This window comes from Labrus bergylta, chromosome 5 (genome assembly GCF_963930695.1).
Source record: "Labrus bergylta chromosome 5, fLabBer1.1, whole genome shotgun sequence".
Taxonomy (NCBI): Eukaryota; Metazoa; Chordata; class Actinopteri; order Labriformes; family Labridae; genus Labrus; species Labrus bergylta.
The window spans coordinates 29,995,483-30,013,288 of NC_089199.1; the positions used below are offsets into that span (position 1 = coordinate 29,995,483).

Here is a 17,806-nt window from a genome sequence, read left to right on the forward strand (position 1 = left end):
TTACGGTGAGAAGGCAGACTCAGAGGGCAGAACAAACACCTAGCTGTGGGAGTGTCACCCACCTGGGGGAGGGGCTACTGCCATTTGTGATGTCATGAAGGGGAAATCTCCAAACGGCCTGTTTGAGCACACATTTTCTGAAAAGTGGAGCAGGTAAAAGACGGAGAGGATGGACTTTTCTCATCATTAAGGGGTTTGCAGACAGACTAGAGACACATGTTAGTGTTAGAAACAATTGGTAAAGTGGATTTTGTATAATATGTGACCTTTAAGGATTTTACAAGCATGTCCTCAAACTGCATCAAATCCTCAAATGTGAGTTGGATGACATTAACTGTCTAATGTTAAGGATTTTCATTAGCCCTTTTCACACCGCTTTTTTCCCTGCTGCATTAAGCTCAGCCGTCATCACGCCTTTGTACATCCACACTGATTCCGCGACGGCGTGACATTTTTTGTCCCAGTCTGTGAATTCACATTGCGTTCTGGCGTTGCGGAAGCCCAGGACAGAACAGAACAGCGGGAGCTTCACATACACACAAAGTCAGACGTGCACACACACATAGCGCTGCGCTCCCCCTCTGGGTCCACGAGACCGTCTTGCCTCTGCAACGCCTCTGAAGACGGTACAGAAATACATCCCTCCATTACGTCACAGGGGTGTAAATATCGCTTCATGAAACGGCAGTCTGAATGATGAGGGATAATGAGAAGCCAAAGTCACCAACACAACACACCAGGTAGCCTCAGAGTGTAAAGGCCCTGACACACCAAGTAGATTGTCGGAGCGATTGTCGCCATAGTTTTTTGCGGTTTTTCCAGCTCTGTCGCTACCCGTTGGCCATCTTTCCGGCCGGTTCGACATGTTGAATCGCCGTCTGTCTGTGCGGTTGTTAAGAGGAATCTCTCTGATTGACTGTTTGGAGGTTTCATTTCTCTCCAGCTCTCCTCACAGGTTCAGTAAAACCCCTTGAGCATGCCGCTGTAGTCTCCATGCTTTCACCCATTAGTGCGGTTTCTCCTTATTCGTCTCCTCCTCCTCTCCTTTTCTTTTCCCACTAAAGAGCTGACAACGCCAGCGCCATTTTCACCTTTTTATCAGACGTTATTCTCCATTAGTAGACGACCTATAATACGAGTGGTGAGCGACAGCGGTGTGAAAATGGTCTTCTTGTATCATAACAACGGACTACCGCCCCCTGCTGGCATGGAGAGTTATTTCCTCTCACGCATGAGCAGAACGTACGTGGTGGTTGGCCGTCGGCTGTAGTCTTTGCGGTGTGTTCAAGTGCAACTTTTTGGCCAGGACAAAGGTGCCTTTGTTGCCATTAGCTCTTTACCGTCTGCTTGGTGTGTCAGGTTCCTTAGAGTCGGGGGAACATCACAGCTGTAGCTGTTCCTGGGCTGTCTACTTTGGATTAACCATTCGTTCTCCCAAACAGAAGTCAATTCTTACATATCAGTGTTGGTTTTTAAAGAGATCGAGAAGCACACCACTAGTATGAAGGACAGGAGGGGTTAGGGGAGAATCAAACATCACAGCTGAGAAACTAAGGTTCATTATGCCTTAGTGTCTTCAGGGAAGCGATGGTTTCTTTACAGACATCTTTTCGTTTGCTGTTTTAAAGTGAGTAAGGAGTTTTCTATGTCAGAGCTACGTCTCATCAATTAAAGAACATATTGTGTTCTTACGTCTTAAATGATAACTGTGGTTGTTTCATCTCACTCCTCCTCAAACAGCAAATAAGCATGCGTCCTGAATGTCTCATATACAACCGTTAAAAGTGGATGGTAGATTGAAATTAGCTCATTTAAATCAATGAGCTAATTTCAATCTACCATCCACTTTTAAAGAAGAAAATTTAAAGAAAAATAAATAATAATAACTCTTTAGTAGTTAACAGGTACAGCCACTGTTGTGACCCCATTTTGGATAACACATTTTTGAATCCTGCTAAATATCTATGATGCCTACTAAAGAAAACTTAAGACCATGCAACGTAAAAAAAAAAAAAAACAACTGGACACTGAGAAGTCCCGTTGAGTCTTGTGTATTAGCCTTCCTGTTTCCAAACAAACAGCAAAGCCAATAGACAAAGAAAATAAAGAAGTGACATGGAAATAATCCGAGAGCAGGAGAGAGAAAGGTGAGATCAGAGGAAAAGGAAGGGGCATCACTTCAGCTGATAAAGGAGCTGAGGCGTGCTGGAAGAAGTTAGTGTAAAGACTGAATTGAATGCATTTTTACTTCCCGTTCATTTGATGCTCGTAAATGCAGAACGTGAGAAAAGAGAAATACAACATGTATCGCTCAAAACGACTCTCAGGTCATCAAGTACATTCTGAATAAAGGGTAGAAAAGTTTTCTTCTGCGGCGAGAAAGAGAAGTTAGAGCGTAGTTTTTTGTTCATGTGAAATTCAAAATGTGAGAATAATATTTAACATAAATGGAAAAGCTTTCTTATGGTGTGTTCAGACCAAATTAAAACCAATTATTCTCCAAGACTCCAAAGTCTTAAAAAGACAAATCTAAATTATTTTCTAGGTTTTTTTTTTTAATAAAATGTGTCCTATTTGTTGGGCTCATTCAGCCACATTAGATCAGATTGTAGACAATGGGTGACTTTTGGCCAGAGACAGAGGAAAGCGAGGGTTGCTGTCTCGGTTTAATTTAAACCAACAGCAATAAACAAATTACATTTTGGTCAAACATAACCAAAAACTTTAAGTAATGTTTACTTTCTTTTGGTCTGAACAAACAATAAATATTCTTAGTGAGCACATGCACCTGTAGTAACTGTACAATTTCAACTTTGAATAAGTACCAAATCAGAAAACTGGAAACTCCAGTAGATTTATAAAGACGCTTTTCCAACAGCTCATTGGACAGTTGGAAACAAAGACGTCTCCACACATTTAAACAAACGTTGAGTCTTTAACGATGCATCAGAACGACACTGTTATTTAAATCATGAGTTCATCAAATGGATCTCATGCACTACTTTAATATCTCGCTTTATATTTCAACACTACTTTCCAATAACCACATTTTTTATTTTACCATTTCAGTTCATCTGTATGCTGCATTGATAATCAAAAATATCTGAGCCCTGTAAGAACAGAACACTCTTTGTTGTTGTCATCCCCGTCACACAAAGTTGTCTTTCAACTTCAGCAATACTTTCACAAATATAAACAGCAATGGGAAAAGCCTTACCTTCCAGTTTGGCGTACTCTGACAGGCGTTGGTAGTTGACCAGAGCCGCCTGCTCCAGACACTTACGGATAACAGTCTTCACTTCATCTTGTGGAACAGGTGTGACAATATCGTTCATCAGAACCTGGAAAGGGGAAAAAAACAACATTAAAAACAGCTTGCATTTTTAATCATGCAAGATGCTAAACATATCAGGAAAAATCTGAAAATAGTTCTAACAATCGTCGCCCCTGACATCACAGTATTAACTATTACGAGGCCTGAGTCAGCAGGAAGTAATCCAACCAATAATGGCACTTAAGTTCAGTGAATGTTGGCCACTAATCTTACACATTGTTAAACAGAGCCCAGCTGTTTCTTCGATAATATGTGTCAGAAGTAAACTAGAGGCACCACCTTGCCGTTGTATGCCTCCACTGATTAAAGGAGACATATTATGAAAAATCCACTTGTACACTGTTTTTGAACATACATATGGGTAACCTGAGAGTCTACTGACCCACAAAATGTGAAATAAACCCATCCAGTCCTTTGTTTGTGGTCTGCATAAGTCTTACAACACAGAGAAAAATGCTCTGCAAATTTGCTCTCCTTGTGACATCACAGTGGGATTCTGGTAAAAAAAGGAATCCCCTCCCCTCCCCTGGTGTCTCTACCCATGGACTCCACCCCCAGCCTAGAACAAAACTTTTACGCAGGTCTGCCATTTTTATTCTCTCTACAGAGGAGTGATGTCTACGGGGAAAACTCGGGGGGGGGGGGGGGGGGGGTCATTTCATTTAAAGAGACACACACACCAAAACGGAGCGTTCTGAGAGAGCTGGTTTGTACAGGGTCACAAACCTCCTCTGGTGCTTGATTCATGTCATATCTTGACCAAAGCACAGCACAGATGTTTCTTTTAGACCACAGGGGGGACTGTTTGAAAAGGTGGAAAAAGGGGGATAATATGTCCTCTTTAAGTTGTGAATTTGCAGTTACTATCAGTCAGTGCACGCAGATGATTGACAGTTTGACGGTAGAGGAATCCAGCCTCCTTATATGGCTTGGTACCTGACCACAAGGCCATCAGTGCCCCAAAAATACTTTAAAGAATACAGAAGGGGAGTCTGTAATCCTTTACAGAAGGGACAAAGTACAGTTTTCAAGAAGTATGAGGTTGGGCCAAACGGACAGATGGGTGGACAACCCAAAGTTAAAGCCATGAGCTGATGTCTTGTCAATGTGTTGAAGGCATTAAAAAAAACTCAAATCCATCTGTGAAATCGTTAAAATGTCTTACTCTTTCGAGCAAGGACAGAGTTGCTTTCAGCGCCCCCTCTGGTCGTCCAAATGGAAAGCAGTACCTGTGGATGAAACGTGACATAATTATTCAAACCCACAGACTTCTGTTTAGGGCATGAGATCAGCAAATGGTTGTCTTTTCAGTTCTTACCTAAAGTGCGTAATCTGGTTTTCCAAAAGTACCCGTAGCCTCTCCTTGATCTCATCGAAGCGTTCCTTCTCCTCCACAGTAACTGTGCCGATGCCATCGGGCCTGAAAGATAGTTTACATTTACAGACAGTTCAAAGTCTGCGGTCACATCAAGAAGCTGGAGCGTCAGGACTGGGCAGCCCTTTAAAGCAGCAACCGACAAACTTGTAACTTGACCGAATTCAAGGCTTACCGCAACCGATTATTCGTCCAAATGATCTTTATGTCATTAACAAAGACTATAAATATCAATGGGCAAAGCCTGAGAGACATCACCTGTCTGTTCCTGCAGGGGGCTTTGGAGTCCAGTCTATGGCGGTCTCCATGCTGGAAATCCTGTCTCAGCCTAACTTTCAGTCAACCTAACGACAGGCACTTTATCCTGGGAATACCGGTTGCTGTATTTTGTGTCACTTCTAAAAGTTTCAGTATGAAACTGTACATTTTGCTCCTGTTATTTCCATTTCCATCTATATTAAAAAGGAAATTATCTTCAGAAAAGGTAAAGGGGTAATAATGGATTTGAAGTGTCTAAAAATTTTAATTCTGGTTGGCATTTTTTGTTTTGGATTTTGGAAATTTCAAAAAATCAGAGAATCGAAAAAGACCACTTTCAGAAGTACACTGATTTACACAAGGTAGGTTTTAAGCCTCATGACATAAAATTCACCCACCGTACAGTTTGCCCCGATCGAAACATGCACTAATCAGACCTATATGATTTTTGTACCAGGAAGTAAACATGTGAATTTCTGCTGTAAAAACAGGCTTTTTTGAATGGGTGTATATGTGACTTCCTGTGCGTATGCAGCCAGCCTCTAGTGGACACTCGAGGAACTGCAGGATTTTGCACTTCCACATTGGCTTCATTTTTCATTCTCGGAAAACACTGTTTGGTCCTAATCTTGTGACCGTGAAACCTTTACTGCAAACTGCAGGTGTGTGGTTCGTGGAGTTTTTAATCTTTTTAAAAGAATTTACCAAGAGGCGACGTGCATCTTTTAGCGATTTCAACCCAAAGACAGGACCTCATTACACTGCAATGGTAGTGTTTCTACAGTCCTTTACTTACACACACACAAACACACTTAATGTATTAGAATAGTAGATGTGCCAAATGTATTCATGTAAACAAGAAGTCCAAAAACAGAATCTTATGATTATTGACCGTATTTATCATATTGGCGTTGGTATTTGAAATCTAAGTCAAGCAATCCCAGCGTTTAAATCAGGTACGTGTGTGTGAGCGTGTGTGTATTGGATGTGTTTATTGTTTGTGACATGGTGGAGTCTGGGTGGAGTGTGAGCAGAGTGCATGTGACAGAAGAGGCGCTGGACTGGTGGCCATGACAGCATGATGAGAAGCAGGTGACATGACACCCCCCCCCCCCCCCCCCCGCCCCCCCACAACCCTTTGACATGTCATTTCGGCAGACACTGAGAAACTGTCTGTGTAGTTGCATGTGTGTGTGTGTTTGTGTGTGTGTGTGTGTGTGTGTGTGTGGGAGGGGTTTCCCTGGCTGCACTGCTCCATGAGTGCTGCTGTGTTACAATCTGAGATGTACCAATTTGCTTAACATCAGAGATCATCTCACTCAGACCGTCCTCGCTCTTTCATGAACATTTGATCGGACGCTGTCAGCGTGTCATAGCCACCTGTAGGCGTCTGCTGCTGAGATCGAGGAGATGACGACTGTGTAGTGGTAAACTACTAATATCTCAAAAAGAGGGCATGGTATTTAAATTATATTTTCTGAGCGGGCCATTTTAACGACAGAGCATTTCACTTCTTGTAAACCTTTCTACGGTCAGAATTTCTTTACTGGAAAAAAATGAGTAGTGCAGTAGTTTGAAAATGTGTCTTTTTGCCTGATGCTGCTCGTCTGTTTCCGCTCGATGGGGCACATCAGAGTTGGCCCTGCAGCTGCAGTGTTGAGGTGTATCGCAATTGGAGCCTGGCTGCCTGTTGTTTGATTTGACTGGCACAAGGGCGGGCAGCGTGCAGGTCTTACCAGCTTTACCTTAGCTAACAAGGGACTGATATGTAATTAATTTACGTTACAGCACTCATGATGAAGTGTGTCCTCATCCAAGGACTGTTGGACTTCAACAGCAAGGTCATAGAGAAGTTTGCACACATGGACCGCCGTTAAAGAAATGAACATCATCCGTCATCTACATGTAGTTCTTTTAAGAAATGACGGCTGAGCCCATGGTCTGAGCATGGCACTGGTTTTAATGGACACGTTTTGTTGAGGAATTGATGATTTAGTTTGCAAATTGTTAAAATTTTAATGGTAATATGTTGTTGGTGATAAGTGCCCTCCATGTGTGTGGGAAATGTCACCTCATGTATGAGCATGGTGCGTTTTGCGTTGTGTTTTTAATGTGCTCATGTCGGTGTTTGTTCTATCCTGAGTATTTGATGCTGGAAGATCTTTAACACTCTTCTTTGGTGGCGCTGTGGAGACGTTGTCAGATCTTTATTTGTGGCTTTGATGAGCTGGATCTTTCTCATCAGTGGTGCTGTGACCCCCTCTATCACTTGCATGCTCGTTTATTTGTTGTGCAAGTGTGGATGAATGTAACATACATTTGCATCCTCAAATTTTCTTTTGTGAACATCGTGTGGCCTCAGCAGAAAATCGTTTCTGAGCATCAAAGCTTTGGAAAGGAGAGGAATCATTCTCTGTATGATGTGCTCTTAAACCTCACAATGACAAACTGGAGATTCAAATTTAGTACGAGATCGGCCCAATATGACGTTACACAGGACTTAATATTACAAATCAACACTACAAAAAAAGCCATCTCACCTTTAACATCAGATAGAAAATGAAAGAGGGAAATTTTCACACTAATTATGTCCTGCAGGGTCTCTCTTTTTTTCCCCTTCTTCCAGCAGCACGTTATTTCTTGGCAGCTTCCTCATGTTTGCCTGACCTCCTGACCTCACAGCTGACGATGACGACAACAAGCAAATGAGCCGTCAGTGTGAGACAGACGCCGAGGCAGCAACACATCACATCGTCTTTTAACACGCTGCAGACCACATCAGGGCATCAAGCTCGATTACTTCTGTCTGGGATCTTTTGTTTAAATTCTGTCCATTTTGAGTTTGACAAAGCAGTTTTAACTTATTGCTTTAATATTGATTCGTGATTTTCAAAGTAAAAGTCTGTACTGGTACAATATTGTGTCCACGATCAATCTGTGTAGGGATGAAATTAGGTGTAGATTTAATCAGTGATAGCAGAGAATTAGCTTTAAAATGGTTTCGTTACTGTATTTTATCGTTTAAGGGATGTGACTAATTTCCAGTCTGAAATTCCTAAATACACTGGATTTGATTGGACAGTTTGTTTAAAGAAAATAAAAAGTGTAATTTTGTAATCAAAGAACTTTAGATGAAAAAATTAAAAGACGTTGTTTCCGTCAGTGAAAAAGTTGATGTTTGGAGCTGCATGGGTTCTTTTCAGTGTTGGGATCCAACCTCCTGTGTCACATTTTATGTAATTTTATGCCAACCAAATACCATAACTGCAAAACTGTTTGATACATTTGAAATACATAATAGTAATATTAAAATCATGGTAAGTTGCTCCTTCATATCAGGCATGATTTAAGCGGGACAGTTACTTTCTTAAATCCAGAAATTAAAACTAAAACTTTTTGTTCCATAAATCTGTTGAAAATACAAAAACCACTCGACCACAACACACATGCACGCACAGCCCTGCATGTGGGTTAATGGATGTTTTTATGTATCTGTATTAGTAATGAATCATTAAACAATCAAACTGTTTTTTCAATCCAGTAGGGGTTTAAAAAAAAACAATAAATGAAAGTGATTATATCTCAGAAACAAGGGCTCTGTGGGTTCATCCATAAAATCTGTATAATCCTTCAAAGGTTTTAAAGATTGAGCGTCACTTGTGTTTAAATAAAGATTAATGCTTAATTTTATTTCTTTATTTTTTTAGTCGCTTCCAAACGAAAAGTCGATCTAAACGGAGTGGACATTTATCTGGACAGAAGTCAAATCCTGACACTTTAGCCGGCGACTGGGCAACCGAGTCCAACTTGGTGCAACCAACACCTCCAGGCCAGCAGGCTATTAGGAGGCCAGGGTGGGGGAGGGGTGACTGTGTGTTTGTGTGTGTGTGTTTGTTTGGGTGAGGGGGGGTCTGGATGAGGTGTGTGCAGTGGGGCACACGCAGCAGCAGCAGCAGCAGCAGCGTTGGTAGGGGAGACATTCGGCCGTCACATATGACAACCTGTCAACCTGTCATGCCTCGACCTCCAGGCACGGCTGGACTGGCAGAGCAGGACTCGGTTAGCCCCGCATATCTACACATCCACTCAAGCAGAGGTGCATTATTTTTGGATTTCAAGACCACAAAAAAACCTGCAAGAGGATGTGAATTAACATGTGTGTGTTTCTTTTTGTAAGGTTATTATTAATAAAGCGAGCTGGACTCTGCCCTCTAGCAGCAGACCTTTGCCCTCAGTGCCGGACCGGGCCCCCTCGTCTATCTTTGTTACTCTTCATCTGCAGACAGATGATGTTGATGTTGACAAATTTGATGTCAGACAGACATCACAGCAGATTAGAGAAGAGTAAATATTGAAACTCAGATTACAGCGTACATTCAGGGATGATGACGTCCATGTGAGTCCTGTGTCTCAAACTGAAAACCTGCAGTAAATTACCCCCAAGTCCACAAGGATTACACCACGCTACCTCTGTACGTTTGATGGCAGAGTCAATAAAAATACTCGCTTGGAAGATGTTTTAGTAGAATCATTGGCATCACAGAAGACTTTTCTTAGTTTAAAACCCAAACAATAAATCTTTTGGAGGTCTAAATATTCCTCTTATTTTGTGTTTGCAATTAAATTGGGGAAAATTGCCATACCTCGGGGGACTGAGGTGCATGTGTGAACACAAACGGACACATTTTCCCCCCAACTTTACCCAGACTTTTTTCCTTCCAGCCCCCCTGGAATAACGTCTCTGTGAATTTAGGATTAGCCGACGTGTGAACACAGCAGGAAATGTCCAGGAAAAATTCCTCGCTGTCTGTCTCATTCTCATCTTGAATTTCTGAAGTGTCTTTTTTACATCATGTCCTGCCTCCTTGGACCCCCCCCCCACCCTTTTTTCAATAAGGGAAAAAATCAGGCTGTGAGGGTCATGTGTGCATAAGCAACTTTGGAAGATTTCAAATGGCAGCCTGACCTGTAATTTATTTGATTTTTTTTTTTAGGAGTGCACGTGTGAAAACAGCTATACTCTGCAAAAACACCGACTGTGAAAATGACTTACCTTCTATTGGGGGACCTGGGGTCAATTTTCTTCATGAACTCAATGATTTTGAGTTCTCTCCTAGAGGTTTGTGCGGGAAGTTCAGGGACACAGGGGAACAAAGCTCGGTCGAGTTCGGCCGCGTTTACAGGCCAGTTTAACAACTCGGACACACGCTGGCTAGGTGTGGATGTGTGGAGGGTTCAGGTAACAGTAGACGAGGTAAAGAGGTTCACAGAGGGAAAAGAAAGGACGACAGAAAGAGGAAACGTGAGCATGCAAAGAGAAAATAATAAACATGCAAAAAGGCAAAACATTGATGAAAGAACAGAAAAGATACAGGGGAGGAGAATTTGTCTTATGTGTGTAACGGCCTGTTCATTTGTCAACACTTGTCCTGCTACATGTCCAAAATGATAATTGGGTTTCAGTCGGTCGGGGGGGGGGGGGGGGGGGGTTCACCTGTCAGAAAATGAAGCAAACAGGGAAAACAAGAGGTTTGATCTGTACCTGTTTCCGTGGACGTGAGAGGCACAGAAGGCGAAGCTGTAGTGCAGCAGGGTGGGGTCGATCATGGCTCCGTTCTCCGCCCTCTCCAGCAGATCACTCAGGTAACATAAATGTCGGTGGCAGCCTCGGACGCCGTAACGAGCGCAGTACTCGTCCAGGACAAACACCTGACCGGGACTGAACCAGCCCTGTGAGAAGAAAAAGAAAGACACTGCTGTGTGACTCCTTTATTTAAGGGCCAGTGAACTTTAAAACACACTTACAAATACAAGACTGGAAAATTTACATTTTATTAAAAACTGTGGTGTTAAATTTGCTCTTTGGATTTTGAACATGTTGATACATTAAATTTAAAACGGGATGATATGTGTTTAAGGCAGGTCAAAGCTCTTCAGAACTGTGATATACAAACTAAGATCAATCCAACAACATGTCCGCCATAAATCAAAAATAATTCAGTGTGGACAGGGCTCAAACTCAGTGACCATTTACACATTTGTTACAATAAAACTTTGCACGTATCTTTGCCCATTTTGGGGGGGGTTTAAACCCAGCCCAAGGGGTTCTTTGCAATAAATTTCCAGGTCAAAAAGATTTCGACAAGTTTTGTTGGAGTTGCAACCATTAAGAAAAAAATGTAGTGTCCTTCTGAATGACTGTACGTGGCTTCATGTGTCAAATAAGTATTGGCTACCATACCAACTTATTCTTTAGCGGGACGTGCACCATGTAAAGCATCTGAAAGCTGTAAAAAGTGGCTTTTTAGAACGGGTGTGTAAGTGACTTCCAGGGCTTCTGCAACCAGCCTCAATAGTCACTCAGTGATGGTTGTATTGTGAAGTGTTTCTCTCACCAGGCAGGAGTACGAGTCGTTGAGTCTGTGGTCCAGAGTGAGCCGCTGCACCAGCTCAAACAGCGAGCCGTGGTCAAAGTTACAGGGGTTGGCTGAAATAAATTCATCCATGCCGTGCTTCTGGGCTCGATCGGCGTCTGTATAGACATCCATGAAATCGATTCAATGAGAAGACAGACGGAGAGAAAGAAAGAAACAAGAGGACACATGTCAGACCATGGAAGAACAGGTTCTGTTACACTCTCAAAAAGGTTAATAAAATAAATGATCTTATGAAGTGCAGACGATAAAGCAATGCTCTACACACCTTCTTTTCAACTCTAAACAAGAGATCTTTTCTTTTTAAGCCAATCAGCTGTGAGGTTGTGTCGAGCACTGACTCCATCATCGGCAGTCCATGTGGGTAAAGTTGAGGAGCTCAGGACAGTTTTTGGTCTGCAGGCTGAAGGTTAGTTCTGACGTCTAGAGGGCTTCTTTGAAATGCTGCGTCATGTTTAATCATTCAGTCATATCTAGACACACACATTAGGATCTAAGTGTAAACCTGCATTTTACTGCTGAATGCTGCAAAGGCACATTCAAGGCATTTCCCATTTCAGATTTAACCTCAATGTATTCAGTTTCACAAGGGTTGGTGCAACAGCGAGTCAAAAAGACGCTCTGGAATCATGCAATATGTTTGCCTACCGTACGCTAGAAGCTTTTAAAGACTAGAGTCTGATGCCCACTTTTTAAAGATATATTTTGGGGCTTTTATGTCTTTATTTGATAGGACAGAGGATAGAGCAGGAGAGAGTGTGAGGATTGACATGCGGGAAAGGAGCCACAGGTCGGATTTGAACCTGGGCCGGCCGCCCATATATGGGGTGCGAGCTAACCGCTAGACCATCTGCGCCCTCAGATGAACATATTTGTACGAGGATATGCGGGGGAAAAAACCTGGAATCTTCTACAGAACAGCCGACTGTCTTCATTTCCCAAATATACAAAAACATGTGAATTACATCTGTTACATTTAAAGCTGCAGAACAGCTTTTTATAATGATAACTCAATGACTGCACGACTCATCATAGATTCAATAAAACTAACTAAACAAGAGGATGTCCATCCTATCAGTCAGGACCAAACCTGGCACAGATGTGAGTGAAGGTTATACTGAAACACAACAATCGAGAGATTTGTCAGCCAACGTTCCTCTTCACTGCCCAGCGAAGGCACCCCAGCTGTCAATCAATGAGCAAAACAAAGAGCATGACGCTGGGAGCTGATTGTGTCCCCTCAACAAGTCCCCCCTTACCCTAATCCTCCTCCCCCCCCAAAAAAAAAAAATTCTAAAAAGGTGACATTGCGGTGCCCCTTTGGTCTGTAGCTGGTGGCCTGTCAGGTCTGTTTGATGTAAGCGAGCGGGAGCGGAGGCGGGAGGGCTGGACAGTAACATGCAGTGACATTAGTCACCTCCGTCCGTCTGGGCCGGGGAAGGATGGCCCTGACAATGATTGATGGCTGCTATTCATTTATAGATCCAGAGGAGAGGGTCCGGGAGGCAGCGGACACACTGCTGGTCAACGGTTTGATGGCCACGAGCATTTGGGGCTATTCTGCACATGGCATGATTTTTTTATTTTTTTATTATAGACTGACCATGAAACACATCGAGAGCTCTCTGTAACTTAACTTTTGAAGACCCCTTATTGATGAGCCGACACCTGACCTCTCTGACCTGACCCGGTTTACCTGAAAATTAAGAAATCAACTCAGCCTAACTTTCAGCCCACCAGTCAATCATGTCAGCTATTATAAGTTATAAAAAAATTCACCCCCCCGTACAGTGTGTGCCGATACAGACATGATCTAATCAGACCTATTTTGTTTTTTTGTACCAGGAAGTGAACATGTTTATTTCTGCTGTAAAAACAGGCTTTTTAGAATGGGTGTGTATGTGACTTCTGGTGCGTATGCAGCCGGCCTCTACTGGACAGTCGAGGAACTGCAGGATTTGCAGCTCATTTTTTCAACACTGAGGTTGTCGCTTGGGGGTAACAGAGGATTGAATAGGCTGTTAAAGCAGGCTCATGATTAGCCACTTTCTCCATACCTAACCCAGCATGTTGAGATTCTTAAAAATATAACAACAAAAAATAGACATGCATGAGTTATCTGAGGTATGTTGAGTGTTTTGCAGTTGATTCAAGTTCTATATAAGCATCTATGTTCTTTATTACAGATAATGTCACTGGAGCCTTCACATCTGTCAATGAAAATACCTAAAAGAAAAAATACATCTCTAAAATAGTTTCAAACTCTTCTAAAACTTGTTCGTTTTTTTAACTTTTTCAAACAGAACTTTAACTTTCAATTTGCTTTATTTCATTAAAATATGTTAAACCGTGTGTCGTGGAACACCGAAGCATAAAACTGCGAAAATCAGTTTCACCTCGGAGACGCTGTAAAACAAATCTCTTAATTTTGTCTTTGTTGTCACAATGTTTTAATGCGGTCTATTTCGATTTGGCTCAGGGGAGGCCCGGGTGACAGTGAAGGGATGTTATATTATTCATTGCACCGATCCAGGTGTGAACTGACAAGTAGCTATTTGGTAACATTGACTGATTGCTGCTTGGTTTAATTGTGCAGCAAGCTCACTGTATTATTCATGGCCTGGCACTTTTAACTTGGTAATTACCAGCTGCTGGGACTCAGTGGGACTCCAGTGGTTGTGACAAAAACAGCTCGCTCAGTAAATTCACTTACCCCAACGCTATCAGGAAACACTTTTTCAGACACTGGGTGTGGAGGTCTTCCTCTTTGAGTCATTGTTCTCTACCAACACTTTCTTCATAATTAATTTTTAGAGTTTTTTTCTAACTAGTGGCAGCAATTTGATCAGGACTTCATATTTTTATATGTCATGATACCAGACTTTTAAACTTTGAAACAATACGAGAAATAACCATTTGTTTTAAAGAGGACATCCTCCTTCTCCACCTTTTCAAACAGTCCCCTTGTCAATCAATCAATTAATCAATTTTTATTTGTATAGCGTCAACTCATAACCTCCTTGTGGTCTAAATGAAACATCTGTGCTGTGCTTTGGTCAAAATATAACATGAATCAAGCACCAGAGGAGGTTTGTGACCCTGTGTAAACCAGCTCTCTCAGAATGCTCCGTTTTGGTGTGTGTGTCTCTTTAAATGAAATGAGCCCCCCTGAGTTTTCCCCGTAGACATCACTCCTCTGTAGAGAGAATAAATATGGCTGACCTGCACAAAACTTTTGTTCTAGGCTGGGGGTGGAGTCCATGGGTGGAGATACCAGGGGAGGGGAGGGGATTCTTTACCAGAATCCCACTGTGACATCACAAGGAGAGCACATTTGAAACGGAGCATTTTTCTCTGTGTTGTAAGACTTATGCAGACCACAAACAAAGGACTGGATGGGTTTATTTCACATTTTGTGGGTCAGTAGACACTCAGGTTACCCAAATATATGTTCAACAACACTGTACAAGTGGATTTTTCAGAATATGTCCCCTTTAAAAACACGTCTGAAGATCTAAGTTTCATTAAAGTAACTGAGATTAGATTAGGTTTTTAGAACATGTGTTATCAAAAGTATTGAATGTTTTGACAACCTTGTTTGAGATGATACTGTACAGTTTGTCACACAGCGCTTTACCGTGGTTAAGGTTAAGAAGATATTGATTGAAATCCTGCATCTCTGTATGAGATCGAACTGCAGCTCCGGATGTTGTTGAAAACTCTGTTCATTTCATCTCCAACAGTTCGGGATGTGATCCGTAGAAACATGACATTTCCCCGTTTCATCTCAGCGTGTCTGTGTTTATCATGCAGGTATCAGCTGATGGTTACAGACAACAATCAGAAATGTATCCTCAGTAATGTAACAACCTCAAATGTGAGGCTTAAGGCGATATGGCCTCTCCAAACTGTTTCCAATGGACATTTTAATTCCTATCAATATGCAAGATGTATAAAAAGGAAACTGAAATTGCAACAAAAAAAAAAGGCAGAGCAGGACAATCTAGAGAGACTTTTCTCCTTCCAAAATCTTTTCGGTATAAAATCAAAATCACACCTCATTTATAAAATGCTACAGTCTCAAAATCAGCGTCCCTAGGTGAGGCAAAGTTTGTCTCACAGTTACTAATCTCGTTGTACAATAAACTTGCTATAGCTCTGAAGCGTTCATGAAAAACGTGTCTCCATGAATAAAAAGCATCTATGAATTTTCACCCTGACCTGCGATGTCATGGGCTGATCCATGACACAATGAACCAGTCAAACCCTGCAGTACTGATGGAACATCAGTGAAGCACATGAAGCACAGCCAAAGCAAATCATCTCTGCATGCATGTTCAATTACAAACAAAAATTAAAAATGTTTGTACGTCTTGTATTTCTGTCCTTCAACAGAAATACTTATAGAAAGAGTCTGATGAACAACAAAAGGGAGGAAGGAGAAAGAAAGGGGAGGAAAAACACTTACCGTTAAATCCAGCTACAAGATAGCAAGGTCGGGGTAAAGAAGAAGAAGAAAAAGAAGAAGAAAAAGAAAAGGAAGAAACAAACAGAGAAACATAAAGACACACAGCAAAGCCACCGACACTTTAACACTAAAGCAGATCTACAGCTGAGAGCGAAGCAGCACACACAGAGAGAGAGAGAGTAACAGTTTAAAACATAAAAAGCACACGACCGGGAAGAAGACACACCAAGAACATCGTCGGTGGTTATGTCAAAAAATGTTACGAGGACAACATCTGCACCGGAGACGGAGTGACAAGAAGCTGTGGAGAAGGATCCAAGTGTTGTGTCGACCTAGCACATGCAGCGCTCAAAGGTCAAGTTGTAAATATATATTCTTCATCTGGTAAGAAAATTCAGCTTTCGGTTCTGTGCTGATAAATGTGCAACGTTCATCACAACTTTTAAAAGCTTATGAGAACTAAAAAAACAAAAAAAGGAGGGATTGGTTAAAAAACTTACAGAACTGAGATATGGGCGCGTCCAGCTGTGGTGCTGTGCCCCCCCTGGAGTTGAGTTTCTGGACCTGGGTGGGAGGGACCGGTTTGTGTGACTGTCCTGTCGCTCTGTACATGGCCTGCACCCACAGGATCCGGTCCTGCTCGTCATCACTTGCAAAGATCACAGTGTCGCCCTCTTTCACAGCGTTGAAGAACGTGCGGCCTCCATCCAGACCTGACGGACGGATAGAAGAAGAAGACGCTGACAACAATGCAGCAGCCAGTATGTCCTCCTTCTAACTTTAGATTCTGGTCCTGAATGCTCTGGATTTGTTTGGACCAGAGAAGGTAGGCGGTTTTAAGGCGACCCCCCACACGGCCGTTTTGGACGCCCCTCAGTTTGCCAGATATGAGAGCAGTTATCAGGTCAACAGGTGTTGCAGCGATGGAAGCGGGCAAGAGAAGTGGTTCAGATAGAAGTGATTGTACCCGACCTAAAAAGCCTCTGCATGTTTCTAATAAGCTCCACGAGCAGAAACGTGCTCAAACTAGGATCAATATTGGAGATGCTTTTGAAAAATGGAGAGAGGTTAGAACACAGAAAGGTTTACAGACCCATGCAGAGCTGGATAAACACTGAAGCGTCAGAGTCCACCTCATGGTGACCTGAGTGAGCATCGACTCTAGAGAGGAGGGGGGGGGGGGGGGGGGGGGAGACAGCTCTCTACAATGTTTAGAATTTAGACTGCAGTACCCATTTTAAACACTAGGTGTCACAGTTACATATTGCTCCTTTAAATGTGTTTATGAGCCTATTTTGTTTTTTCCAGTTATGTTGAGGACTAAAAGTCACAGTTGTGTAATAAACGTCACAAACATATTTCCATTTTTAACAGTATTTCTACCAAATCCACTTAAAGCTAAACTTTCTGCATGCGAACATTTCTGGGCGTGTTGATTACAATAGATGACATCATCATGCTTACTATGTAAATGATAAATGGACTTGAGTTTCTATTGCCCTTTTTCTGACAAAGCATGTGACATGACATGTTGATGTAGGAGCTGGGGAACAAACCCCCGACCTTCCCGTTGACGGACAAACGACTCCACCACTGAGCCACAGCCATCTGTCTTCCTTAAAGCTTCTCAAGAGCAAAAAGCCGAATTTCCCAGCTTGTTTATTTCACAAACCGAGTAATGCTGCTATGGCAATTTAAGTAACAGTACAAATATTATTAATATTACTGATCATTTTAATTGTGTCACACTTTCTGCTCCGACCCTTTACTTTGAGTGTATTACAAGAAGGCACTTTAAAGTCCTGCTAAAGGCCTGCAGATGCACAAAAAGGTGTTTTTTAAACACTCCAGCTGATTAGAAAACTAGTAAGTTACATTTAACTGTGTAATGCAAATCTAACATATGAACAAATAAGATCCCTGATCGGTAAACCATC

General features: G+C 42.1%; 1 protein-coding gene across 3 annotated transcripts in view; it reads right to left on the reverse strand.

Annotated features, from left to right (window-relative positions):
* The window catches only part of cadpsa (Ca2+-dependent activator protein for secretion a), a 160,498-nt gene that overhangs the window by 64,226 nt on the left and 78,466 nt on the right, over nt 1-17,806 (reverse strand). For all 3 annotated transcript variants that reach the window (XM_065955385.1, XM_065955387.1, XM_065955386.1), the window contains exons 11-16: nt 16,370-16,582; nt 11,363-11,499; nt 10,510-10,697; nt 4,653-4,754; nt 4,500-4,563; nt 3,218-3,341 (exon numbers count right to left, since the gene is read on the reverse strand). In XM_065955385.1, coding sequence (XP_065811457.1) covers nt 3,218-3,341; nt 4,500-4,563; nt 4,653-4,754; nt 10,510-10,697; nt 11,363-11,499; nt 16,370-16,582 — 828 coding nt within the window. The remainder of the gene's footprint in view (nt 1-3,217; nt 3,342-4,499; nt 4,564-4,652; nt 4,755-10,509; nt 10,698-11,362; nt 11,500-16,369; nt 16,583-17,806) is intronic.